At 42.3% G+C, this 26,523-nt stretch overlaps 1 protein-coding gene across 2 annotated transcripts in view; it reads right to left on the bottom strand.

The window, feature by feature from the left end:
- The window catches only part of COL6A2 (collagen type VI alpha 2 chain), a 167,251-nt gene that overhangs the window by 53,124 nt on the left and 87,604 nt on the right, over positions 1-26,523 (bottom strand). For both annotated transcript variants that reach the window (XM_033945420.1, XM_033945421.1), the window contains exons 15-21: positions 26,196-26,258; positions 14,644-14,706; positions 12,970-13,032; positions 9,914-9,976; positions 8,709-8,759; positions 8,416-8,451; positions 5,723-5,785 (exon numbers count right to left, since the gene is read on the bottom strand). In XM_033945420.1, coding sequence (XP_033801311.1) covers positions 5,723-5,785; positions 8,416-8,451; positions 8,709-8,759; positions 9,914-9,976; positions 12,970-13,032; positions 14,644-14,706; positions 26,196-26,258 — 402 coding nt within the window. The remainder of the gene's footprint in view (positions 1-5,722; positions 5,786-8,415; positions 8,452-8,708; positions 8,760-9,913; positions 9,977-12,969; positions 13,033-14,643; positions 14,707-26,195; positions 26,259-26,523) is intronic.

Raw genomic sequence — 26,523 nt, 5'->3', positions numbered from 1 at the left:
AGGTATTTCTCAAAAGTTGACAAAGTTTGAATGAGATGCTTAAGGTAGAACGAAAAATGGAAAGCATAGTTCCCAGATCTATTAGCTAGCATCGCATTCTGATACAACCGTTTGCCAAACTTATCCATGGCCTTACCTTCTCTGCCAGGAGGGACAGAGGCGTACACACTAGCCCCCGTGGATTTCTTTAAAGTAGATTCTACCAGTAAAGACTCATGGGGGAGTTGCGGTTTGTCAAAGCCCGGAATAGGTATGACCTTGTATAAGGAGTCCAGTTTGCGAGGAGCTCCTGGAATGTTCAAAGGTGTCTCTAGATTTTTATAGAAAGTCTCTCGCAAAATATCATGGAGAGGCAATTTTAAGAATTCCCTTGGAGGCTGGTCAAAGTCCAGTGCATCGAGAAATGCCTTGGATTTTTTGGATTCAGCCTCCAAGGGAATAGAGAGAGAGTCGCACACCTCTTTGAGAAAAGAGGTGAAAGAAGTTGCATCAGGTTTGGAGGATGGATCTAAACCAGAAGGATCCTCGTCCCCTGACGAACACTCTCTCTCTGGGAGGAAAGGCTCCTCTGAATCACCCCACAGATCAGGGTCCCTCACTTGAAAGCTACAGTCCCGTGACTCCGGTGTGGAGGGTTCTAGGTGTCGAGTTTTGTGAGTCGACTTACCAGACCTCTGAGAAACGGTACCGGGAGATGTCATCGGGTGTGCCGGTGCCGAAGTTTGCACCGCCTGGTGTAAAGACCTCGGTTCCAGAGCTAAAACTGGCATGGATACCGAGGAAGCTGTTTGTACAGGTACCGACAAAGTGGATGCCAATAAAAGAGGCTGTTCCACTGCCGGTACCGGTAGCTCAGACCGGACCAGGACTGGAAGGCTCGGTGTCAGAAGAGCAGGCAGGAGTTGCTGCAATTGCTCTTTGAGCTGTACTTGCAGGACGGCGGCAATTCGCTCGTCCAGCGAAGGCACCGGTACCGCTTTTTTCTTCTGCGGTACCTTTGGTGCCGCTCTACACTCCGAAGAGGAACCCGAGGTCGAAGGGCTAACCTCAATCGGAGCGGAGCGCTTCTGCGGGCGCCTCGAGGTCGGCAGGATTGGGCTCGCTGCCACTGAGACCGGAGGACGCTCCAGCGGGGAAGGCTTCTTAGCCGGCTTACCTGAGGGATGCGACGCCAGCACGGTGTTGCGCGGCGTCGATGAGGTAGGTGCCGACTGCGTCAGGGCCGAAGTCGGGACCGGTGCCGCCGAATCCGACATCTCGGTACCAAATAAAAGTTGCTGTTGGATCTGGCGGTTTTTTAACGTTCTCTTTTTTAGAGTGGCACAGCGGGTGCAGGTGGACGCCCCATGGTCAGGACCCAGGCACTGTAAGCACCAGTTGTGCGGGTCAGTGAGGGAAATGGGCCTTGCGCACCGCTGGCACTTCTTAAAACCGGGTTGGGGGGGGCATGAATGTGAAAACGGCTTCTGCCAAATCGAAGGCCGAGGCCTCGATGGTGGCAGCAGGCCCCGCCGGGGCGAACCCGAAAAAGAGAGGAAAAAAAAAGAAAATTCTTTTTTTTTTTTTATTATAAAAAAAGAAAAGAAAAAAAGGGGAATACAAATTCCGAAAAGGTTTACGTGAGCGGGAAGGCGAATGAGAAAAAAGTTTTCAACAGCCGTTGAAAGTGCGTCTTCTTAGCTCCGCGGAAACTAAGAAACTGGGGACCGCGCGCCTCTGTCGGGCGGGAGGGCACTCGCGCGTGCGCGGTGCGGCCTGCTAGAACTTTCCAAGTTCTTAGAGTGCAATCACTCTAAAATTGTCCGTACCGGGGCTCCGTCGGTGCCGTCACCCATCAGTCAAGAATATGCTGCCTGCTTGTCCTGGGATAATGTCCCATCCTATGTCCTTAGTGCCCTCAGTGATTCCTTCCTATGTCCTTAGTGCCCTTTCCTATGTCCTTAGTACCCTAGTGCTTCCTTCCCATGTCCTTAGTACCCCTTCCTAAGTCCTTAGTGCCCCCAGTGCCTCCTTCCCATGTCCTAAGGTCCCCCAGTGCCTCTGTCCTGTGTCCATAGTACCCCCAGTGCCTCCTTCCCATGTCCTTAGTGACCCCAGTGCATCCGTCCTGTGTCCTTAGTGCCCCCAGTGCATCTGTCCTGTGTCCTTAGTGCCCTCAGTGCCCTTTCCTATGTCCTTAGTGCCCCCCAGTGCCTCCTTCCTATGTCCTCCTCACTGCCTTCCAAACTTTGACCCAACCCCACCCCCGAAGCCAGCCTGTCTCCCTCCCATCCCCCTGTACAGTAGAACCGGTGATCAGCCTGTTTCCATCTCCCCCCCTCCGCCACCGTGCAGCGGACCCCATTGACCCTCTCATCCGCCCCTCCCACTGCGAGACGACCTAAAACCTTCCGGAACCAGCAGCGTACCCAGCACTTTAAAGATGCTGCTTCGCAACCTTCTAATGGCGATTTCCTCTGCCGTGTCTCTGATGATGTCATCATGGATGCGGCAGAGGAAATCGGCATTAGAAGGTCGCGATGCAGCGTCTTTAAAGTGCTGGGGACACTGCTAGTTCCGGAAGGTTTTTTGTTGTTTCAGGGTGGAAGGGAGGCTCAAAGGGGGTTCAAGTGCGGCGGGGATAGGAGGGGGGCTGAAGACGACGAACTGCTTCCTTTTAGTGAGTCAAGGGAGGGAGTAGAAGCACGCATGCGCACTCTTGCCGGCGGGGACCTACAGGTTCATGGAAAACAGAGCACGCAGGTAAGAGTGCGCATGCGAACTTAGGGTTTTATTATAATAGATATTAAGGGAAGAAGGGGAGGAGAGAAAAGGACTGGTACAACAGAGAACATGTCTCCTGCTTCATAATTCATGTCTCAAGCAATTGACAGGGTATAGTGGTAAGCATCCATGGAGGTCAGTTTTGGGTTGTAGATGGAAAGTCTGGGTGAAAAAGAATGTCTTCAACTTGGATTTACATTTAACCTGGGATAGTTCAAGCCTGATATATATAGGGGGAAGGAATTCCAGACAGTAGGAACTATTGTGCTGAAACAGGACACCCTCAAGATATATTTGTCAGAAAGAAGGTATAGTCAATAGACATTGGTGTGATGAATACGTTTCAAGTTTCAAGTTTTATTATTTTTAATATACTGACCATCAACAAGTATCTAGCCGGTTTACAATGCTATGATAAAATAAAGAATTAAAATAATACTTATAAAAGGGGGGGAAAGTGAACATTAAAGACATTGTACAATAACAAACATGAGAGTGGGGCTTGAGAAAGAAAGGGGGGGGGGGGTAAAGTTACATTGTTAGGAGAGAGAGAAAAAAAAATTTGAGTTAAAGAGAAAAGAGAGGAAGAGAGATAAAACATTAGGGATAGGGTCGCTTCTTAAAAGCGGTTGGCAGGCTTAGTGATGAGAAGTTTAGGAGCTGTGGAATGCATCTTGAAATAAGAATGTTTTTAGTTTAGTCTTGAATTTATCAAGGAGATTTTCGTGGCGAAGTTGGGATGGCAAGGCATTCCATAAAGTTGGGGCGACTACAGAGAAATTGGATTTTCTGGTGTAATAAAATTCTTTAATAGAAGGAACAGATAGTAGGTTCTGATCTGCTGATCTGAGAATCCGAAAGGGGCAGAAAGGGATGAGGAGTTTGTCCAGAAAGGGTGGAAGACGCGAGAGTTTGATTTTAAAGACTAGCTAAAAAAGATAGGAGAACTAGCACTTTATAAGGTATTATATAGTCTACAGGATAGGTAATGGGGATCATAGGGAAAGGGGGAGTTGACTCAAGGGTATAGATTTCTTTAGAGAGGTGGGGTGGTGAATAAAGGTGGAGAATGTTTTCATGGTGGGTTGAGGACTTCTTCCAAGAACCTGGGTGGTGACTTGGGTAGGGTGGGAGGGCTTGACTGGTATCCAGAGACATCTTCTGGAGGGGTTGAGGGCCTTGACTGGGAATAGGTTCACAGAGCATTAACAAGCAACAGCCTCTTTAAGAATGTTCCTAGAAAGAAGAATAACACAGCTTGTGAGGTTGATTGCATCTACTGTGGGTGTTACTAACCTGCAATATTGAGTTGTCACAGATTAGTGACCCCCATGTTCAATTAAGTTGCAGTAAAATGAGAAATTTTATCACAGTTTAACAACTAGCCCCTTAAGTGTTCTCAGTCACTACTAGTTTGAAACAGAAAAATATATAGGAACTTATAACTGACTGCTGAGCAATTTGTCAGAGCAGCAAACGGCAGCAATTTATAGACACTTTGGAAAGGTTTTCTAAACATACAAAGAATTCATGCAGTGTAATGAGACAAATAGGAGATGTGGAGGGGCATTTTTGATAGGATGTCTAAGTCTGAGTTTGGACGATTTGGGAAAGACGTCTAAAAATTTAGTAAATGACCATTTTCAAAACAGTAAAATATCTTTTATTTTTGAAAATTACCATTTCTAGCTGTGTTCTTTCTTTTACCATCTATGTTTTATTTTTTATTTTTTTTTAAATAAACAAAAAATGCAATTGGGAAGTACAAGCCATTGGGAAGTACAAACAGCCAACATTCTTAGCAAACTGGCCACAGACATCTGAGTAGAGCAGAGGTGCACTCTAGGGCAATGTTTCCCAACTTCTTTAAGCCAAGTACCCCATAGATCAAAAAATTTTCAACCAAGTACCGCTGAGCAACATACATACTCCAGGTGAGGTTGCATCATGGAGCAATACAGGGGCATTATAACATTCTTAGTCTTGTTAACCATTGCTTTTTAAAATAGTTCCTAGCATCCTGTTTGCTTTTTTGGCTGCTGCCACAAATCTTCAGGTGGTGGGAGGGGGTCAGTGACCACTGGGAAAGTAAAGGAGGTCATGCCTTAATCCTTCCAGTGGTCATCTGGTGAGTTTGGGCACCTTTTTCCCCTTATTCATTTATAAAACAGGTCTAGCCCCAACATCTAAATGGTGTCCTGGACATTCAGTTGAAGATGGGCTGGGGAGGGCTTTGATGGCTGGGATGATTAAGATAGGCTGGAGTGAGCTTTGATGGAGACTCCAGTAGATAGAACCTAAGCACACTACTGGGCAGGGACCTGAGTTTCTGGCCCAAAAATATCTAAGAAAAAGGACCATTTAAATTAAATGATTAATTTATGGAGCATGTATGGTTGGCCAGACTAGATGGACCATTCGGGTCTTTATCTGCTGTCATTTACTATGTTACAATGTTACTAAATACTATGTTACAATGTTACTAAATATGCTCACATTCTAGCAGAATGTGAGCATATTTGGAAGAAGGAAGGTGCCACTAGAAAGTGCCATTGCGATGAATGTAGAGTACGGGTCAAAGAGTATTGAATGAGATGTTTAAATAAGAAGAGGGGAAGACTGAAGAATTTGCAAATTCTGAAATTCATCTTCAGAAATGAATAGAACCAGTATATGATTGCATTTATTGTTTGATTCCTTTGGAAATGTATTATGTATGGCAAGACTATCTCTCACATATTGAATTTTAAACCATTTACTGAATTTTAAACCACTTAAAATTAATTTGTGTTAAAAAGAATATATCAAGCCCCCTGATGCACATCTTTTCTGTTATATGTTCATAAAAGAGTTCTGGAATAATCCATAAATACTGATGATTTTTTCTTCTCCCCTTCATGACTTACTACATCTATTCTATTGAGTATCTATCATTATTTAAGGATAAAATTATGCTTACTGGGTCACCTGTAACTCCTTTGGAACCAGGAGCTCCTTTAGATCCAGGATCTCCTCTTCCACCCTAGTGAAATAAATTAGAAAAAAAACCCAGAAAATATTGTGAATATTTATTGTTCTAACACAGCACAAAACCTTGACAACACAACTTAAGCAGAATCAAATCAAGGTAGAAAAACAGCAATGGAAGAAGGTATACCAGTTGCTGACTTACACAAACAACACTAATAGCTTTAATCTTATTTGCATTTACCAAATGTTCAAACATTCAGACTTTACATAGTTATAAAAGTTTTCAACTTATGCAGGAGTTTTGAATTTTAAATAGATTATTGTTTCAGATCAGAATCTCTCAACTCAGAAAAATATAGTTCTTATCTTTTTTTCCTCTTGTATCTGTTTGTCCATGATTTAAATGTGTTTTAAAGTATTAGTTGCTCCTAATGTGACTTTCTAACATTAAGTTAGTTTTAATGAATATATGTTTTTATGATATCTGAAGTCTGAATAGGTGGTATAAGAAATTTTAAATAAACTTGAAACTTAAAACTTGACATATTTCTAATATCCTAAATGCCATCAGAGTAGTTTATAGTGTTAGCATTTCTAAAATATCACATGGGAGTGTGATATATAGAGTTAGATTAATAGATTTATTATTTATGACCCACCTTTATCCAGGGTGAGATACAAAAACACATACATAATAACAAGATCAATAAATATAACACACATATGTACATTACTAAACAAACTATAAATACAAAAATCACAGAATCGCATCCAGTCCATCCAAAGAAACTCAATACATTGTAAAGGGACACTGCAAAAGATAATGCTTCAATAACTTCTTAAAAGATACAACAGTTTGTGATTGTCGTAGCACCAATGGTAACTAATTCCATTGGCAAGGTCTTGTCACTGATAAAGGTCTTCACCATACCGCTTCAATCTTTGATTGTTGAAAGGTTGGTATCACCAGCCAATAGGCATCCTCCGAGCATAATGTCCGTGCGGGAACATAAGGTTGTAAAGCCACTAAGGGGTGTTGTTATCAATGTGAGTTTCTATCAAGACATGTTATTTTTACCAGTAATTTGTGCAAGTTTACCACAAGTCCCATTTTATTCAATGAAACCTAGGGGTCCTTTTACTAAGGTGCAGTAGCCGTTTTAGTGCGTACTAAACGCTAATGCGTCCAAAGGATATAATGGACGCGTTTGTATGCGTTAGTGTTTGGCGCATGCTAAAATGGCTACCGCACCTTAGTAAAAGGACCCCCTACTTACTAATAACTGGGGTTAACAGTAAATAACACAAAATAGTGGCAACAAGTTGATGACTATGCCCCTAAATCATCTAACAAGAGCTATGTACTGTAGCTTGTTTCAGTGGGTGCTAAGTTTTAAAACCACCCAAATCCCAGATCCAAAATAAAGAAGCAACTATTACCATTGTCATCCTGCCCTCTAGGAAGCAGCCAGTCTTTACCAGCAGAAGAGATTCAGTTTCCCTCCTGTTTTCCTGGTGTCAAATTCTAAATGGTGCTGTTGAATCAAAGTTCACCAGAGCCAAAAGTTTCAAGCGGCTTGTGTTAACTGGCCACATTTCTCAGAGCTAGTTAACATGGGCAAAAAATATGGAGGGGTTAAAATAATATGCTTAATAAGTTTAACACGGCCATTTAACACTACTGTATTCTGCTATCTCACTAGTTTTATGCAGCTGGAATTAAAGCAGAAATTTAATATCCATGTTATCTGCTGTTTGATATCACAATGTTATATTATATGTAATCTTATATCCCGGCAAATCCTCACCAAGCAGAGTTTGAGGCAGGTTACAATCAGCATTATCACTACACAAAATCAAATTCATCTTCACATACAGTGCAAAATCAAAGACAGTTTAAATTCCTATCATAAACTTTTAAATTAGTGAGTTACAAACAGTTTTCATTACATGAAGATGAGCATACAGTGCAAAATCAAGGTCAAACTAAACCTTCATTTTGGTGCTAACTTTAGGCATGAACACTTATTCCATGTTAAGAATTGGCGTAAATGTTCAAGCCCAAATACTGGTAGTTACAAGCGCAACCAACGGTATTTTATAACTTAGTGCCTAATTGCTTAGCCTATCCCTTATCCATCCATTCTCCTTCTATGTCCATAACTCCCTCCGAGCTGTGTGCCATAGAAATTAGGCGCTAAGATTGTAGAATATGGGTGGTAGCCATTTACATGAGAAACTACAAAATAATGGCAATTATTGGTATTTAATGCCAATTTAGTGGCAATTAATTAACCCCCATAAATGTATGACCTGCAATAAAAAAAATTTCAGGAAACACTCCTTCTTGAGGTAGCATTATTTTTCATCTGGCTACATGTTATAAGCCCAAAACCTATCACATTTCAGTAAAAGAATTTATAAAGTCTTAGCTAATCATGCTTCTCAGGCATTTTAGGATTTATGGCTACTCCCTGATTCGTTTAATATCTATAAACCCAGATATGACACCTAGGTTTCTAAGTTTTTCTCCTCGGTTTATAAATTATTTTAATTTCCTAAAATGTGTGTATCCTTATACCATCTATGTTAAAATGGATTCCCTTAAGTTATCCAGGCAAAGCCAGGCTTGAATACCGATATACTTTATGTATGTTAAAGTGGAAACAAAAGTTTACATACCATTGGACCAGAGGGACCTTTTTCACCTTTATCACCCTAGAAAGCAAGAACAAGCACTCTTTAGTTTCACACCATACCATATTTTGAAACATTAATTGACATCTTAATTCTTTATGTTGCCAATAGTTCCATAGGCTCAATCATGCATACTTTGTTTTACAGAAGTACATATGTTAAATCATACATGTTCAGCTTTTCACAGAATACCTTCTACATTAAGCATGCACCCTTGAGGAGCAGTGCTCAATAAGATAACACAGTCCTACAGACTGATGAGAAATTTTAATACCTACTGAAAGCCCTCTGGAACCAGGATAGCTAAAGCCAGGTCTACCTCGGTCACCCTTTTGGAAGACAAAATACAGAACTATTAATTTAATATAACTCAGCATCATATATTCCAAGATTATAATCAATTTCCAGAAAATGTTCTCATTAGTATATAAAAATCAAATATTTCTTGACATTCTTTTACCTCCTTTCAGTTCATAAAAAATCAAACTGAATCCATATTCTCAAACCTAACTTTGGGCGTCAGACTTACACCTGCTGAAACCTGGTGTAAATGTCAATGTCCAAGTTAGGTGCACTAACACAGTATTCTATAACTATGTACACAGATTTTCAGAATGCCCCTGACACACCCATACACCTTTCATAGCCACGCCACCTTTTGATAACATGTTATGGGAGTTAGGCACACTGCCTTAAAGAATGGCCAGTTGCGTGCACAATCATTAATGAGTGATAGCTAACATCAATTAGTTGTTAGCCCTCAATTATTGATGTCATTGAACTCATTAAACAATTAATTTGCACATATATCTCAGATGCACATATAAAATTTGGGCACACAAATCAGTGCACCATATATAGAATCTGGAGTCCCCTGATATACAATGCAACATTTGTCTTCCTAAAAACTTTGTTTTGGACCAAAACAGGTAGACTTTTTTGACTTATGGTGGTGATAGCTTTACAAATGATAACAAAAAATTGGAAACATGATATGAACTTAAATGTGTTTTTGGTGGAATTCACTTTGTCTAATCAACAAGTACGAAAATATTGCTGGAGCAATCTGGGTGGCTGGATACATTTTTGAAAATATGGTAACCCTTCCGAAGTATAAAGAAATCTAATCTAATCTGTTTTTTGTGTGACGTGCTGTAGCTCAAGGCTCAAGGCAACTTATAGTGCGAAAAGAAAATACATTAAATCATAACAGAATCTAAGGAGGGCATTGCAGAGGAATGAGTCCCATATTTAGGTCTCTAATTGCTCTAAAGGGGAGGGGTGAGCTGTCCAGTACTTTTGTTATCATGCTTCCTGTGTAGGATGTGGGGAAGTTTTATGTTGTTGTTGTTAATATTGTTACTGTTTTAAAAGTCAATAAAATTTGAACTTAAAAAAAACCACTGCACTAATAGTACAAATAATATACGAGTGTACTCTACCAAAAGTATAGTACAATAATATATTAAATGGGTGATTGTACCTTAGGTCCAGCAGGTCCAGAATTTCCTCTTTCTCCCATATCACCTGGATCACCCCGGGAACCCTGGTAAAAAGGAGAAATAAACTTTATAAAAAATAAAATATAAAGTGCAAAAAGGTAGTACACAGTATGGTTGATGCAAGTATCAAATAAAAACGTCATACTGTATATACTCAGATAGAAACCTAGATTTTTGGAACACTACGTTATCACATTCCATATCACAAACTCAGCTGCAGAACCTCCAACTATGAACATCACCCAACTCAAGAAGACACTCAACCCCAATCTCAGTCAACCTAGAAAAGCTATCATCCGGCATCTTTAAAATAGCCAAAACAACTAGGACTGAAACAGCGCCCATCAAAGAAGCTGCATGAAACTGGCACATGCAAATTAAGACCCTCTATGAAGACTTAGCAGAAACCAACAAAATAAAACCTAATGCTTGCAACTTCTCCTCCCCCTGGTTTACAGATAATCTCAGGAAAAAGAAGAGAGAACTAAAAGTTGAAAGAAATTGGTGCAAGTCCAAAGATAAAAAGGACAAAACCCACTGGAAAGAACTACTACAGGAGTTCAAACTATCAATCCATGATGCAAAAAAATAAAAAAAATAAAAATCGACTACATTAATCTCCTACAGAAAGCTCCAAACAGATCAAATATTCACAGTGACAAAAAACTTGCTCACAGTCTTGCAAGGAAATTTTTAAAAACCTACAAACTGATCTGGATAGTGAAACCCTCTCCATCTACTTCCAAGAAAAAATTGATTGTATATGCACAAATCATGATTTAACACCCCATATCCTAGCAAATGCCCAGAATGATCCCTCTACTGTGAGAGAACCCAGAACTGAAACTCTTAATTGCCTTGCATCAGCATCTCATGAAGATCTAGCAAAAATGATCACTGCCCTATGATCTTCTGGATCCATCCTCGACCCTTGTCTGCTGAACCTCCTGACGGCCACAAAAGATGCCTTTGTCAAATAGGTCTTACCACTAATTAATTCCTCCCTGTTATTGGGAACAGTACTGCAAAGCTGGAAATCAGCAATCATCAGACCAATCTTTAAAAAAACGACACTAGATCCAAATGAACCTGGCAACTACAGACTGGTCTAAAACCTTCCATTCATCTCCAAGATCCTTGAAAAGTCTGTACTATCACAACTCCTAGCATTTATTGGCAGACAGAAAACCCTCTCCCCTTACCAATCAGGATTCAGAAAATTCCACAGCATGGAAACGGTCTTAGCAGACATTACTGATGACTGCTGGAACATACTAGACAAAGGGAGTGTTAGATTATTGGTCCTTCTAGACCTCAGTGCCACCTTCGATACCATTGACCACCACTGCCTCCTTGCCAGACTTCCAACCATTGGAATAGAGAATCAAATGCTCTAATGGTTCTCATTATTCCTGAGCCATAGGACCCAAAGTGTTCTATTAAACATAGAAACATGACAGCAGATAAAGGCCAAATGACCCATCTAGTCTGCCCATTCATAGTAACCATTATCTCTTTCTCTCTCCGAGAGATCCCACGTGCCTATCCCAGGCCCTCTTCCACCACCTCTTCCAGGAAACTGTTCCATGCATCTACCACCCTTTCTGTAAAAAAAGTATTTCCTCCAGGTGTTACTGCTGAGTGCTCAGGCTGGACTGCAGGAAGCACAGTCGAGGCAGGAGTATGTTTGGCAAGGATATTGCCCAACTGACAATCCAAAATGGTCTGGATCAGAGCCTCCAAATGTGACTCTGAGACTGACGGATCTGGTACATTTGGCGCAGCAATAGTCTCTGAGGAAGAAGAGGAAGAACGACTCTTCGACTTGGAGACATGCTTCTTAGACAGCTTGATAACCACTGCTGGCACCTGACCTGAAGGAGGCAGCGAGGCAAGCGTCTCGTCATGAGAAGACTTAGCAGATTTACTCAAGGATGAGGTCCCGCCGAACGAAGCAGGCTTGATCAAAGACAAGGTCGAGTTTGAGGCAGAAGACGGAACACCCGTAAGCTTGACCAGATGCAAGGTTGAAGTCGAGACCGGGGCAAGGGGATCATATCGCCAAAGAGTTTCTCCACCTGAACTCGACGACACTTGCGGGCTCGAGGCTGAAGGGTAGCACAGTGAGTACACAACTCTGGACGATGGTCAGGTCCCAAACACTGACAGTGAGGGAGATCGCACGCTGGCAACAGCTACACTTCTTGAAGCCTGTGACCAGCCTGGACATAAATGGAAAGATGGCCTCAGCAAAATCGAAACCTGCCAGCGGAGGCTGCAAAACAGGCCCTGCCATGACAAAAGAAATAAAATTAAAGTCTTTTTTTTAGAAATGAAAACGCATTAAAAACACAGTGACCCTGAAAAATAACAAAACACGAGCCATGGTAAGAGAAGGCACGAAGTTTAGAACTGAGTCTAGTGCAGAGCATCAAAAACAAGACTTCTTGGCTCCGCGGAAAACTGAGAACTGGGGAGACGTGCGCCCTGCATTGGGCGGGAGGGCACTCACGCAGGCGCGATGCGGCAGTTGTGAACTTTCTAAAGTTCTTCAAGCAAGTCTGCTTGCAAAGCTGTCCGCATCCGGGCTCTGTGGATGATGTCACCCACATGTTGAGAATAGGCTGCCTGCTTGTCCTTGGATAATGCTTGTTTACTCTTTCCAAAAATACTAGGACTAGGCAGCATGTGATGAAGCTACTAAGTAGTAGATTTAAAACAGACCGGAGAAAGTATTTCATAACACAATGTGTAATTAAACTCTGGAATTCATTGCTGGAGAATATCGTGAAATCAGTTAGCTTAGCTTAGGTTTGGCTAATTTCCTAAAAGAGAAGTCCATACCGAGGCCCCTCTGAAAAGGAATATTTGGATGTTACAAAGAAGACCAAGAAGGTGAGGGAAAGTGAAGGAGATGGACAGAAGGGGAATAGATGTCCAGACCGCAGGGCCCCCTGGAATTGTGGAGCCCAGAGCAGCTGATTGATTGGCACATTTCTCTGGTCATTTGATGCCTAGTTTATCTCAGAAAACTTACATTCCTTCCATGTTCACCTGGTGGACCCTGGGCACCTCTTGGTCCAGGCAAACCTCTCTCTCCCTGAAAAGAAAGGATGACAATATGTTACTAGACCACAGCATGTAACTTATATTGCACACAATTTGACATTTTCCCAAACAGTGATAAAAAGTGCCCTTAACACAGCCTGAAATGTGCTGTTTGCTAATGGCACCAAAAATCAATTTTCAGTGCCATTAGCAAAGAGCTAGCGCGTTCAGAGCTGTCTTCAGTCCCTTCACAATTAGTGTGCAGTCAGAGTATTGTGACCCTTGAGAAAGCCATTTATATTGGTGAAATGGGTCCTATCAGGGAAGACTACAGAGCAGGCTAAATGAGCTTTGTAACAGAGGGAACATTCATATATACCAGGGCCACATTTTGGATTTGTAGGTCCTATTAAAGAAATGACAATTTTGCATGAGGTAAAACTCTTTATAAATCTTTCTTTTTTGCTAAGTCTTAATAATAATATTGTAATTTATAGCTAAAGAGACATATGATCAAGAAACTGTTTTATTTTACTTTTGTGATTATGATAAACATACCGAGGGCCTCAAAATAGTACCTGGCAGGCCGCGACTTTGAGACCACTGCTATAAACTGTATCCACAGGTTTTTGCAACTAGTGTTGAAAAGTCTTCACAGTTAGATTATAGTGCTCTTGAAGTTTGTAAAGTATCATATTTGACCCTATAAGGGTGTATTGATATCAATTAATTGTGTGCATGTACAAGAGAAAGGTTTTTTTCTTAGGATAAATGATTGAAATCCGGAACTGATAAGTCTCAGACTATTTTCATTTCCACATACACTGAGCAAGTTTCTAAGATCTCTGCTCCTGCCCCCAACAACTCCCATTGGACCATCAGGGAAAAAGGTAGGCCCAGGGGAGAACCTATCTAGACACTGGTAGGGATGGGGAGGCAAGGGCCATTTTGTGGTGGCAACAAGGGAGAAACTTGTGGCTGTGGGCTACTAGCAGAAGGGGGACGGAGAGAGAGAGAGAGAGAGAGAGAGAGGGATGCCATTGGGGTCTTAGGGGGCTAAAATGTTTTTTTTTTAAAGCTTATGTAGGTGCCTGCTCGATATTCAGTTGGCAATGCCATAACTCTTATGTGGGCCCAGATGAATATCAGCTGGGTCTGCATAAGCCCTGAGTGGCCAGGCTACCTAGAATTATCCCCTAATATTCAGTAACAGTGCCTGGACATGGCCCAACTTTGAATATCACAGGATAATTTAGTTGGATCAGCATTTGAAAATTGCTGACTGCCACTGACTGAATATCAAGGGATATATTTTTTTCTTTTTAAAAGTCTATATGTAGAATTGTAAATACCTGTAGTCTGGCAAGTTGAGAGAGAAAACTCAAAACTATCTTCATGCTGTTTTCTATTAGTATTGGGTAGCTCTGGTCTCTGTCCTATTACAGGAAGCTTAAGTCTTCTTAGTATCATCAATAGAAATTATAGCTATAATAAGGAGATGAGTGATCAATTTATTCTCATGTGGATCTCCAGTCTCTATCTTGGTACACTGAATTCTCAGACTCATCTCATATTTCTTAGCTACGTTTGAAATTTTAAATTAGCATCCTGAATGAGATTGTTCTCATATTTCACATAAATATATCTCTAAACCATACTTTACCCTGTTGCCTTTAATTCCAATTTCTCCTGCTAGACCTCTTGGCCCCTCTGGTCCAGGATCTCCCTGTTACAAAAATAAATGTGTTTAGAATTTCATAGGAACTGATTTGCCAATAATTTCTTGTCACTGTAATCTCATAACACCAGCAGCCAAGTCAAATGAATTATCACATTTTCATTCAAAATTAAGGGCTCCTTTTATCAAGCCGTGCTAGCGGGGTTAACGCACGCGACTTTTCATCACGCATTAACCCCCGTGCTGGCCATAAACACCACCTGCTCAAGAGGAGGCGGTAGCGGCTAGCACGTCCCGTGGTTTAGCACACGCTATTACGCGCGTTAAACCGCTAGCTTGGCTTGATAAAAGGACTTCTAAATGGTAGCACAGTACATGCATATGGACAACCCCTTTCTGTTGTTGATAGATGCAAATTAACATCTGACTCTCACAAGGCAGACAGTGTAAGTATGCCATGGAAATTCATAATGATGCTCAACAGATGAGAATGCCACAATTCATAGTATAGGTCATCACTGCTACAAAGATCATTAGGGGTGGGCAAAAAGTATAATTGCCCTGGGTCCTCTTGCCATAGGGTGACCAAAATCTGCCTGAAGTTGAAAGAGAGACAACCTGCAAGCAAACTTTGGGGTTCCCTCTCTAGCGTTTGCCCTAGGTCCCATCATGTCTAGCAAAAGTCCTACTTATACAGAGACACTTCATTCTCAGGTTACCACCATACATGTGTTAGGCATTATCTTAGATTCTAATCTTTCTTTCACATCTCAGATTTCCTCAGTTGTAAAAAACTAATTTCACAAACTTTAACTTATACACTCTATTCACACTCTTACATCCTTCAGCAATTAACATTTTAGTCCATTCTCTGATAATCAGTTGCCTCAGCTACGGCAATTCATTGTACAAAGGCATTCGGATTAAAGGTTTTAAATGAATCCAACTCATCCAAAATGATGCTATAAAACTAATTGCTGGTCACAGGAAATTTGACCATGTTACTCTTTTACTAAAATCTGTTCATTGGCTTCCCATCTCCCACTGCATCACTTACAAAATTCTATTACTTGTTTTCAAAATTTGTTTTACTGAGATGCCTCTTTATCTAAACAGATACTTCAGATACTTAAAACCTTACTGTCCCTCTAGATCGCTCAGATCCATTAATCAGAATTAATTAGTAGTTCCAACCTTCTGACAAATTCTCTCTGACATCAATTGAAGCTCCATCTTCTCTGTTCAGGGGCCAGAACTGTGGAATCTTCTTCCAACTCATCTCAGACTTTAGACTTCAATAAACAAATTTAAGAAAGACCTACAAAATTTCTATTCTCTGATGCATATACCTAAGCTTCTTTATTAAATAACCTTCACTATTAATTTATTTTCTATAGGCATGGCACATATGGATGAGCACTGAGATTCCCCTACTCACCTTTCTTTCCTCCAAGCAAATTCCATTCACCACCACTGTTTGCCATCTGTCAGTCAACCAATTTCTGATCCACGTCACTACTTTGGGTCCTAACGTCAGTTCGCTAAGTGTACTGGTGAGCATCCTATGAAGGACCATGTCAAAGGCTTTGCTGAAGTCCAGGTAAACCACATCTGGCACACCTCCTCTGTTCACCCAGTCAAAGAAGTCAATCAGATTTGTTTAGCATGAATTCCCCTTGGTAAAACCATGTTGTCTCGGATCTTATAGCCCAGATATTCTCAAAACACAGTACCCATACTTCAGGGGGGTACACGTACCATTGTCAGGGGGTATATGGCACCAGAGCTGTATGTCTCCAACTTCCTTCTGCCATCATGAATCTCCCGCATTCCTCGTCTTTTCTCCCCAACCTCCACACACACTCTCTCCCAAACCAGCAGCAGCAGCAGCAGCTCACTGTGTGCTTTTAACTTCCACACACAGCTGCCGCTAGTGTTAGTTTAGTCAGTGATTCCATCAGGCAGCCTGGGGGCCTTTGTTAGGCTGGCCTGCCTCCGACAAAAGAGGAAGTTGCATCATCAGAGACAAGACAGCCTAGCAAAAGCCCCAAGGCTACCTGATGGAACTGTGGCTAGTGGCAGTTGTGTGGGGAAGTTAAAAGCACAGTGAGCTTCCACTGGGGAGAGGAAAGGTACTGCTGGACAGGGGAGGAGGGAAAGGAAAAGGAGAAGAGGTACTACGGGACATGGGGAAGGGGAAAGAAGGAAGGGAAAAGGGATACTGCTGGACTTATGGAGAGGGAGAGGTGCTGCTGGACAGGGAAAGAGGGAAAGGGAAAGGAGAATAGGTAGTGATGGACAAGGGGAAGGGGGAGGAGTGAAGGGAGAAGAGTTGCTGCTGGACCTGGCAGAAGGAGAAGGGAAGGGAAAGGTGCTGCTGGACTTAAAGGGGAAGGAAAGGAAAGGTGCTGAACGCTGAAGGGGAGGGTGAGATAGTGCATGGGGAGACAGAATATTAGATGTGAGCGGGGTTGGGGAGAGGGAAGGAAGGAAATTTTTGCTGAAGAAGTAAGAGTGATGAGAGGGAGAAATGGACATGAGGTGGAGAAGGAGAAATGGCACATTGGGAAATAACATGTTAGTTGTGAGAGGGGTTGGGGAGAGGGACTGGGGGGGGGGTGAGAAGAAGGGATGTCACACTTGAGTGAAGGGGCTAGGATAAAGAGAGAAAATGTGTAGTAGGCAGAAAGTGTTAGACTCATGGAGAGAGAGAGAGGGAGAAATGGATGGGGAGGGCATAAATGAGGAAAGGAGAAATGTCACACTCAGGAGAAGGGGGAGAGGGCAGAGTGAAAAACTGAACTCATGGAAGGAGAGAGAGATGTTGGTTGGGGGAGGGAATGAGGATCAGAAGAGAGGAAGCATGTAGGAGGCAGAGAGATAGAAATGTTTGACTGGTGGAAAGGAGGGAAAAATTTTGGATTGGGAGGTGGCCAGAAAGGAGGATGGGAGGGGAGATGTTGGACTGCAAGGGGCAAAAAGGAGGAAGGGAGAGAAAAATATTATACTGGGGTAGGGAGGACAAATGACTCAAGGAAGGGAGAGATGCCAGACCAGGGAATGGAAGGGAAGGAGGAGAGTCTGATAGCGCTATAAAAATAATTAATAGTAGTAGTAGAGAGAGATGCCAGACTGTGGGAAGGGGAAAGGAAGGAGAAAGATACCAGACTGTAGGAAGGGGGAGGGGGAGGAAGGAGAGAGATGTCAGCCCATGGAAACGGCGAGGGAAGGAGATAGAGATATGCCAGATAATGGGAGAGGAAAGAGATAAGAAGGGAAGGGAAGACATGGAAAAGTAGATTTTGAGGAGAAAGTAGAAAAATTGAAAAAAGTTGGATGTTAAAAGTTAATGCCAAAGATGGATGCAGTAATGAAAAAGTTTTGTCTACAGAGAGTGGTCAATACTTGTGTATTCCACTCAGAGATATGGAACTCACAAAGAAGGCTCGAAAGCCACCTTAACCAAAAGAGTTCACCTTCCAGTCATTGCAAATTTTATGTAATAGATTACTCTCTGAGACTTTCTGAGACTCAGAGAGTGATCTATTATCCATTATCTTTCTAACCAACAAAGTTAGGCTCACTGGTCTGTAGTTTCTGACATCTTCTCTGTTCCTACTTTTGTGTAAAGGGACCACATTCACTCTTCTCCAGTCCAAAACAACCTCTCCTATCTAAGAATTTATTGAACAAATCTGTAAGAGGTTCTGCAAGAATGTCTCGAAGTTCCCTCAATATCCTAGGGTGGATTTCATACAGCCCTATGGCTTTGTCCACTTTTACTTTTTCCAGTTCTTTATAAACACTTCATTCTGTGAATGATGTGATATCTACTCCACTCCCATATAAACCCTTGTCAGCCAACTGTGGTCCTCCTCCAGACTTTTCTTTAATGACCACAGAAGCATTTGTTTAGCGCATCCGTTTTTTCCTCTTTACTTTCCACATAGCAGTTATCAGCATCTTTCAGTTATCAGCAACAATTGAATTTCTAGTCTTCCTCTTTTCTTCAATATACCTGAAAAAAGTCTTGTCTCCTCTTTTTACATCTCTAGCCATTTTTTCTTCAGCTTGTGCTTTCACCAATCATGTTTCTCTCTTCATTTCTTTAAGTTTTATCGGGTGTTCTTTTCTGTGTTTCTCTTCTTGCATTCTATTGTATTCCTTGAATGATGACTCTTTTGCTCTTTTCCTCTTGCTTTTATTAATTTTTATTACATAGAGTTCAGTTGCCATTTTTACAGCTCCTTTCAGCATGGACAACAGTCTTTCCACTTATATCCTCCCATCCCATTAGTTGTTTCTTCAGGAACACCCTCATTTTACTGAAATCAGCACACTTGAAATCCAGGACTTTGAGCTTTGTGTGTCCACAGTCCACCTTCACTCTTATGTCCTCTGTTCCCTATTCTTTTCAACATTTATAGGTCTTCTTTGAAATTCTTCCATCTATCTCCCTTTGAAACTCTATTTACATATGCAGATGACATCCTTGTCCTTCTCGAGATAGATTCCTTCTCGAAAATATAACATCTTGCATAACGAAATTCCAATCCTGGGCCTTCTTTGTACAAATGAAGCTGAATGAGTCCAAAACAAAACTACTCTGGCTGGCCCAAAATTAGATCAGTTACCCACGCTCATTCCACTACTTTCTAGTCCCACACTGCAGATCGCTTTCTCAAGCAAAGTTTTGGGCATCATTATTGATTCTACACTTTCCTTCAATGATCATCTCAACTCTCTGGTAAAAAAAAAATATTTTTTTAGTCTTTACATGTTGAGGAAAGTGAGATCCTGCTTCCGCCAACAACATTTTGCTGTCCTTGTACAATCAATCATTCTTTCAAGACTGGACTATTGTAATTCCATTTATCTAAGTCTAACCAATAAAAATCTTCAAAGACTTCAGCGGATCCAGAACACTGTGGCTAGATTGATCTTCTGTCAAAACTTCACTGGCTTCTGGTGATTTCTAGGATTCACTTTAAATGTACCTGCCTAATATTCAAGATCCTACATGGCATTCTTCCTCCCCTAATTCCACTATCCTGGAATTCTTCGAGACCTGACACTACCAGATCTGCCCACAAACTCAAACTATCTCTCCCTTCGTTAAAAGATGTCATGTATGCAGGCAAATTAGGGAAATCCCTTTTCTTCAAATTCACTGAGATTTGGAATAACCTCCCTGCCCCGCTGCTGAACCTAAGCACATTCCAATTATTCCAAAAGCATCTGAAAACCTGGCTTAAAGCTAACTATTTAAAATGTAAAGCTAGCTATCCTCTTCATAACCTCTTATTTCTTATTATGTCCTTCCCTCATTTATTGAATTTACCTGTAAACCGTGCCGAGCTCTATCTTTATGGAGATAATGCGGTATACAAACTTAAGATTTAGTTTAGTTTATATCAAACCATACCGTATGATGATTACTGTTACCATACCATACCGTACCATACCGTATGATGATTACTGTTACCAAGTCATTAGGCATACTTTCTCCATTTGTGAGCACCGGATTCAGTGTTGCCCCTTGCCTCATAAGTTCTATCACCATTTGTCTGAGCACAGCGCTTTGAAGGGCATCCACAATCTCTTTGCTTCTTTCCAATTCTGCAGTTGGGATATTCCAGTCCACATCATGAAGGTTGATATCTTCAAGTAGGAGCTCCTCCACTTTCAGACTCAGTTTTTAGATATCTGCAACCAGCTCTTTGTTCAGTTTCTCCATTTGTGTTGGAGGCTTATGTATATAGGGGTTTCATCCTCTCTCTTTGAGCTGATCGATAACGCTTCCTCCATTCCCCAGGACCCTTGTATTGTTGCTGCTTTAATATAATTTTTTACATTTTGCACCACACCTCTACCCTTTCCATCAACTCTGTCCTTTCTAAAAAGGTTATAGCACGGTATGTTTACATCCCACTAATGGGAATCATTGAGCCATGTTTCTGTGATAGCAAAAATATCCAAGTCAGATTCTAATACCAGAGCTTGCAGATCTTGAACTTTATAGTTTAGCTATATATATATATAGAAAGTTTATTAGCTAAACTATATAAATACAGTGGTGCCTCACACAACGAACTTAATTCGTTCCAGGAGCAAGTTTGTTATGCGAAAAGTTCGTTATGTGAAACGCGTTTTCCCATAACAATACATGTTAAAAAAAATAATTCGTTCTGCAGCATAAAATATGCTAAGATGACATAAAAAAAGATAAATTTGTCAAAATGGTAAAAATGGTGGTCTTGCTGAGGCCAAACTCTTTGACGAGGTCACACTGTTTTACCCCACATTCACTCCTTCTAATTATTTCCCGTTTCATTTCAACAGAAATCACCTTCCTGCTTTTTTTAGAAGCCATGATATATAAAAAATATTGAGTTTATCTTAAAAGGACGACTGTATACAGTGAGAGAGGGCAGTTAAGCGCAGTGACTAACGACTGCCTGCGCGGAAGGATGCAATACATCGGCAGCTCGGGCGACTTCGTTGTGTGAAACGAAGTTCGTTGTGTGAAACGAAGTTCGTTGTGTGAAGTTCGTTGTGTGAAACGAAGTTCGTTGTGTGAATCAAGACATGAAGTTCATTGTGTGCAGCGTTCGTTGTGCGAGGCGTTCGTTATGCGAGGCACCACTGTATATCCAAACTAAGAGAAGCTACTAAGCCAGTAAAATAGGAGGCAACAAAACCGACAGCAAAAAACTGTTTCGCCCAGTACGACAACTGACATCTCCCCCAATCCAAGAATCTACAACCTTTTCTAATAAAATCTCAACCCAAGAACTAGCAGATTTCTTCCTCAACAAAGTCAAGTTGGTCCAATTGGAAGTTGCTAAGACAGCCATAACAAACACTCCCCAACATAATTTTACAGAATACACCGAACCCATAAAAGCAGACCAGATCTGGTCTTTATTCCCTAATCTTTCCATCCCCGATACCAATAAACTAATATCAAAGCTAGCCTTATGAAGTAGCCCCCTAGACAACTGTCCTCCATACCTTCTTTCAGCAGCTCCGCAACATATCATTAACTGGCTCACCAATCTACTAAATAGTTCCCTTAACCAAGGGCATCTACCTAAAGAAATGGGCAAAATAGCCTTAACCCCATACCGAAAGTAGCCCAAACAGACCTCTCCATAGCATCTAATTACAGACCGATTACGGGCATTCTGATCCTCACTAAAATCCTTGAGTCCCATGTCAGCAAGCAGCTAGCCTCATACAAAGAGCAACACTCCTGCCTTCACACATCCCAATATGGCTTCCGAAAAAAGCACAGCACCGAGCTCCTCCTCATCACTCTAATCACTAAAATCAAACAGTTGCTAAGCTCAGGTCATCAGGCAATATTACTCCAATTTGATATCTCTGCAGCCTTCGACTCAGTTGACCACCAATTACTCCTATCTAAACTCTCAGAAATCAGAATAACAGGGACTGTACTGAATTGGTTCGCCGATTTCCTACAAATTCGCGAATACTTGGTCAAAAGGCAAGAATCATACTCCAACCCTTGGAAGGCATTCTGTGGCGTCCCACAAGGCTCCCCATTATCCCCAATCCTATTCAATTTATTCATGAGCTCGCTAGGACACATCAAAATAGAAGACAAAACTGTTCTATCTTATGCCGACAACATCCTCCTCCTCATCCCCATAACCAATAGCCATCCTAATATTACCGAAAAAATCTCAAACAATATAGATAAAATTCAAACCTTGGCAACGAACAACAAGTTGAAACTGAATGTCACTAAGACCAAAGCCATTGGTTTCCGCACCACACAATAGAATGTCATATCTAACCTCACTCTCTCATTAGGCATCACTCTCATAATGGAAAAATCTACCAGAGTACTAGGCTGTATCTTAGATGACACTCTCACAATGGAACCACAAATATCTAGCCTTTGGAAAAAGACCATCTACACTATGCATCAACTGCGACTCACAAGATCATACTTCCACCTACACCACTTTGCTCTGATTGTCCAGATGATGGTCCTGCCTCAACTAGACTATTGCAACTCCGCCTACCTTGGCATCAACACTACTCTAATCCACAAACTGCAATTAATCCAGAACACAGTCGTTAGACTAATCTACAAATTAAAGAAATTTGATTCAATCACAACCTTCATCAGACAACTACATTGGCTCCCAATATCATCCTGAATAATTTTCAAATCATCATGTATCCTACACCAGATTCTATATGGAAACTCAGCAGCCCCTCTCATCCAATTATTCTCTACTGTTTGGTTGACATCAAAAAGAATCCTTAACAGAATCCAAACTAAACCTGCCATCTACAAAATACCTTCACTACAAGTGAATTTTCCACTCTATGTTAACTTATCTGGGTGTAGAAACCTGGAATGACCTACCTGAAGCTATCAGGAAAGAGAAACTACATCACATTCAGAAAAAATCTGAAAACTCACCTCTTTGACAATTAACTGTCTTAGTTTCTGTATAACTCACCCTACTTCAATGTTCACTCCTCTAACTTCTCCTTACCCCTTACCCCTCTGCTTTCCCTTCTCTTTGATATGTCGCCTTGAGCCTGTATAGGTATGTGCGACTCACAAATGGAAGATTAGATTAGATTTGTAATTATTGCGTTCCAGGAACATTATACTGGTATCCTCTGAAAGGTGTTTTGCCTACTCTGCCCCTGCCCTTTGAAGATGATGGTGTTTGCTTGATTTTCCCCACTGCTATTGCAATTTTGCATTTTCTGAGGGTAACCTTTTGATACCATCTTCTTCCCTTTCTCACCCACACTAATTTAAATATCTAGTAACATATTACCTGAATTTTTCAGCAAGTAACCTTCTACCCGCCATAGAAAGATGTAGACGTCTCTATAATATACCATAAAGCGCACCTAATCATAAGATGCACCCTAGATTTAGAGGAGGAAAACAAGAAAAAAAACATTCTGAACCAAATTCTCCATGCCAGGCTATGCACCCAACCACACACTCCTTGCCAGGCTCTGCACCCTGTCCCCCCTCCCTGCAAGGCTCTGCACCCTGTCCCCCCCTTCCCTGCCAGGCTCTGTACCCTGTTCCCCCTCTGGTGGTCTAGTGGTAGGACTGGGACAGGGCAGGAACTGATGGCAGTCATTCACAGAGCGACACGGGACAAGGCAGGCACGTGAAAAGCGCACATCTGCCTTTGCACTGTTCTGATGGGAGTCAGCTGGAGGGAATAAGTGCCGCTTTTGTGCTACTCTATCGGGAGTCAGCTTGAGTGAAGGGCAGCACCGCTGGAGGAACTAAAATAAGGTACAGGGGAATTCGGGGTGGGTACAGGGGAGCCCTTCCTGCCTGCTTGCCTCAGGGTGGGGGACTCTGCCTGCCTGCTTGCAGTGGCAGAGTTGTGTACAGTATAGTACTTGAGTAGCAGGGGGGCTGAAGTGGATTGGTAGAGCTGGGTGTGAGGGGGGTCTCAGCTTTGCAACAGGTATGAAATGAATGGGCACTGCTGTGTGTGGAAGGGATCTTAGTACTGGAATACCAGGTGCTACTGCAGGACAAGTGAGGTGTGTTGGCACTGCAGGGTGGTTTGTGGGAGGATCTCATCACATAAATTGCAGTGGCTGCTGCAAAGCAGGAGTGAGGGGGGGGGGTCTCAGTACTAGAATAGTTGTGATTGCTTCGGGCCAAAAGTAAAGAGAATTGGCAGAACTTGGGAAGGGGGTGGGGCTCAGTACTGAAATAAGGGTTGGCTGCAGCGGGCTGACAGTAACAAGATTATGAGGGAGAGTAGCGAGCTGTGCAGTACACTAAAACCTCACCTCATAAAAGAGCAGCTGCTATGTAAATACTCTCTCTTCAACAGGTGGCAGGGGGAGGAGCAGGCGGGAAGGTGTGGCTTCAGCGTCCTGGCCGCTGTTTCCTGAACTTCTACCGAAGCAGGTGCTGCTCCATGTACTGAGTTTTGTCCACTCTGTGAGCTGAGGGAGGCTGGGACCAGATGGGGGGCTAGGTGGAGCTCCTGCTTATCACGGCCAACTTTTGTGTGACAAGGTGGATATGGGGGAGGGGCATGTCCACCGTGAGGCCTGCTTCAGCCCCTGATGCCCTCCCCTTGCAGACTCGGGGTGGGAGGGGGGGTCAGTTTCTGAGTTTCTGGGCCAGTTTCTGAGAGCCGGAGGAACTAAATAAGGTAACGGGGGGTGGGGGCTTATTTCCACCCACTTTTTTGGGGGGGAAAAGTGCATCTTATAGAGTGAAAAATACGGTAGCCTTTTGTTTTTCCATATATTTTCCTATCCTCCAAGCCAGGTGCGTGCAGCCACTGCACAAGCACCATCCCCCCCACAACCTTCCTCCCCCCCACATCAATTCTGATGTCGGAGAGGAAGTTCCAGGCCAACGTCAGAATTGACATCGGGGGAGGAGGGGAAGGCTTGTGGGCCTGGCACTTGTGCAGTGGCTGCAGCGCCTGGCCTGTTGCGGTGGCAGGGAAGCAGGGAGAAATCGGCAGTGGTGGCTTGGGGTGGGGCAGAGAGAGAGAGAAAGAAAGAAAAAAGGGGGGCAGGGAGAGAAAAAGAATGACAGAAAGAAAGGGGGAAGGGAGAGAGAAAGAAAGAAAAAGGGGTGCAGGGAGAGAGAGAAAGAAAGAAAGGGGAGGGGGACAGGGAGAGAGGAAGAAAAAGTTGGACTCATAGAGGTACAGAGGGAGATGTTGGTTGGGGAATGGAATGAGGTCTGGAGGAGAGGAAGTATGCAGGAGGCAAAAGGCAGGGAATAAATATTGGATGCAGTCAGAAGGAAGTGCAACCAGAGACTCATGAAATTACCAGACAACAAAGGTAGGAAAAATGATTTTATTTTCAATTTATTGATCAAAATGTGTCCATTTTGAGAATTTATATCTGCTGTTTATATTTTGCACTATGGCCCCCTGCTGCGACTAAAAACAGGTACGGTAGGGGGGGGGTCCTTGCCAGGATTTTAAAAAAGGTACTGGGGGGCCCTGCCTGTCTGCCCTGTTCCTGCCTGCCTGCCCTGTGCCCTGTTCCTACCTACCTGCCAGCCAGCCACTACGCCTGCTCGGTGCCCTGTCCCGGCCTACCACTAGACCACCAGAGTGGGGACAGGATGCAGAGCTTGGCAAGGAGTGTGGGGTTGGGTGCAGACCTGGCAAGGGAGAATTTGGTTCAGAATGTTTTTTCTTGTTTTTCTCCTCTAAATCACGTCTTATGGTCACGTGCATCTTATGGAGCAAAAAATACGGTACTTGTAAATCGCCTTGAACCTGTACTGGATAAACGTGATATAGAAATTCAGATTAGATTAGATTAAATTTGCACTAGCTCTATAGCTTGCATAAGTGCTTGTGCTTAACATGTATGCATATACTGTATACCTGGTTCACTAGCATTCTGTAAAGTAAAGTAGATACCTACTTTCCTTTATTCTCTAGGAGCCTATATGTAGGCATTTCTTTCAATTTGTCTGTATTTCTCTTACCTAGATTTCTTCATTTTACTCAAAATCCACTTACCTTTTCACCAGCAGCTCCATCAGTTCCTGGATTACCTTTGGAACCTGTATCTCCTCTGCGGCCCTATCATGAAAGAAGAAGCACTGAGTGAGGTGGGTTCTTGGAATATACTATAAATTCAAGTGACTATGGGGCTCATTTTCAAAAAAGAAAAACATCCGAAAAGTGGCATAAAGGGGCAGATAGATGTTTTCTTCACCAAACCCTTCTAATTCACTATTTTCAAAACCCATTTTGTAGACAATTTCTAGGGTGGTTTTCTGTAGTGCGTCTAAATCTGAAAGGGGCATGTTAGAGGTGTAGTTTGGGTGGGACTACGGCAGGTTTA

Source organism: Geotrypetes seraphini, chromosome 5 (genome assembly GCF_902459505.1).
Source record: "Geotrypetes seraphini chromosome 5, aGeoSer1.1, whole genome shotgun sequence".
Taxonomy (NCBI): domain Eukaryota; kingdom Metazoa; phylum Chordata; class Amphibia; order Gymnophiona; family Dermophiidae; genus Geotrypetes; species Geotrypetes seraphini.
This window is presented reverse-complemented; position numbering and strand designations above follow the sequence as displayed.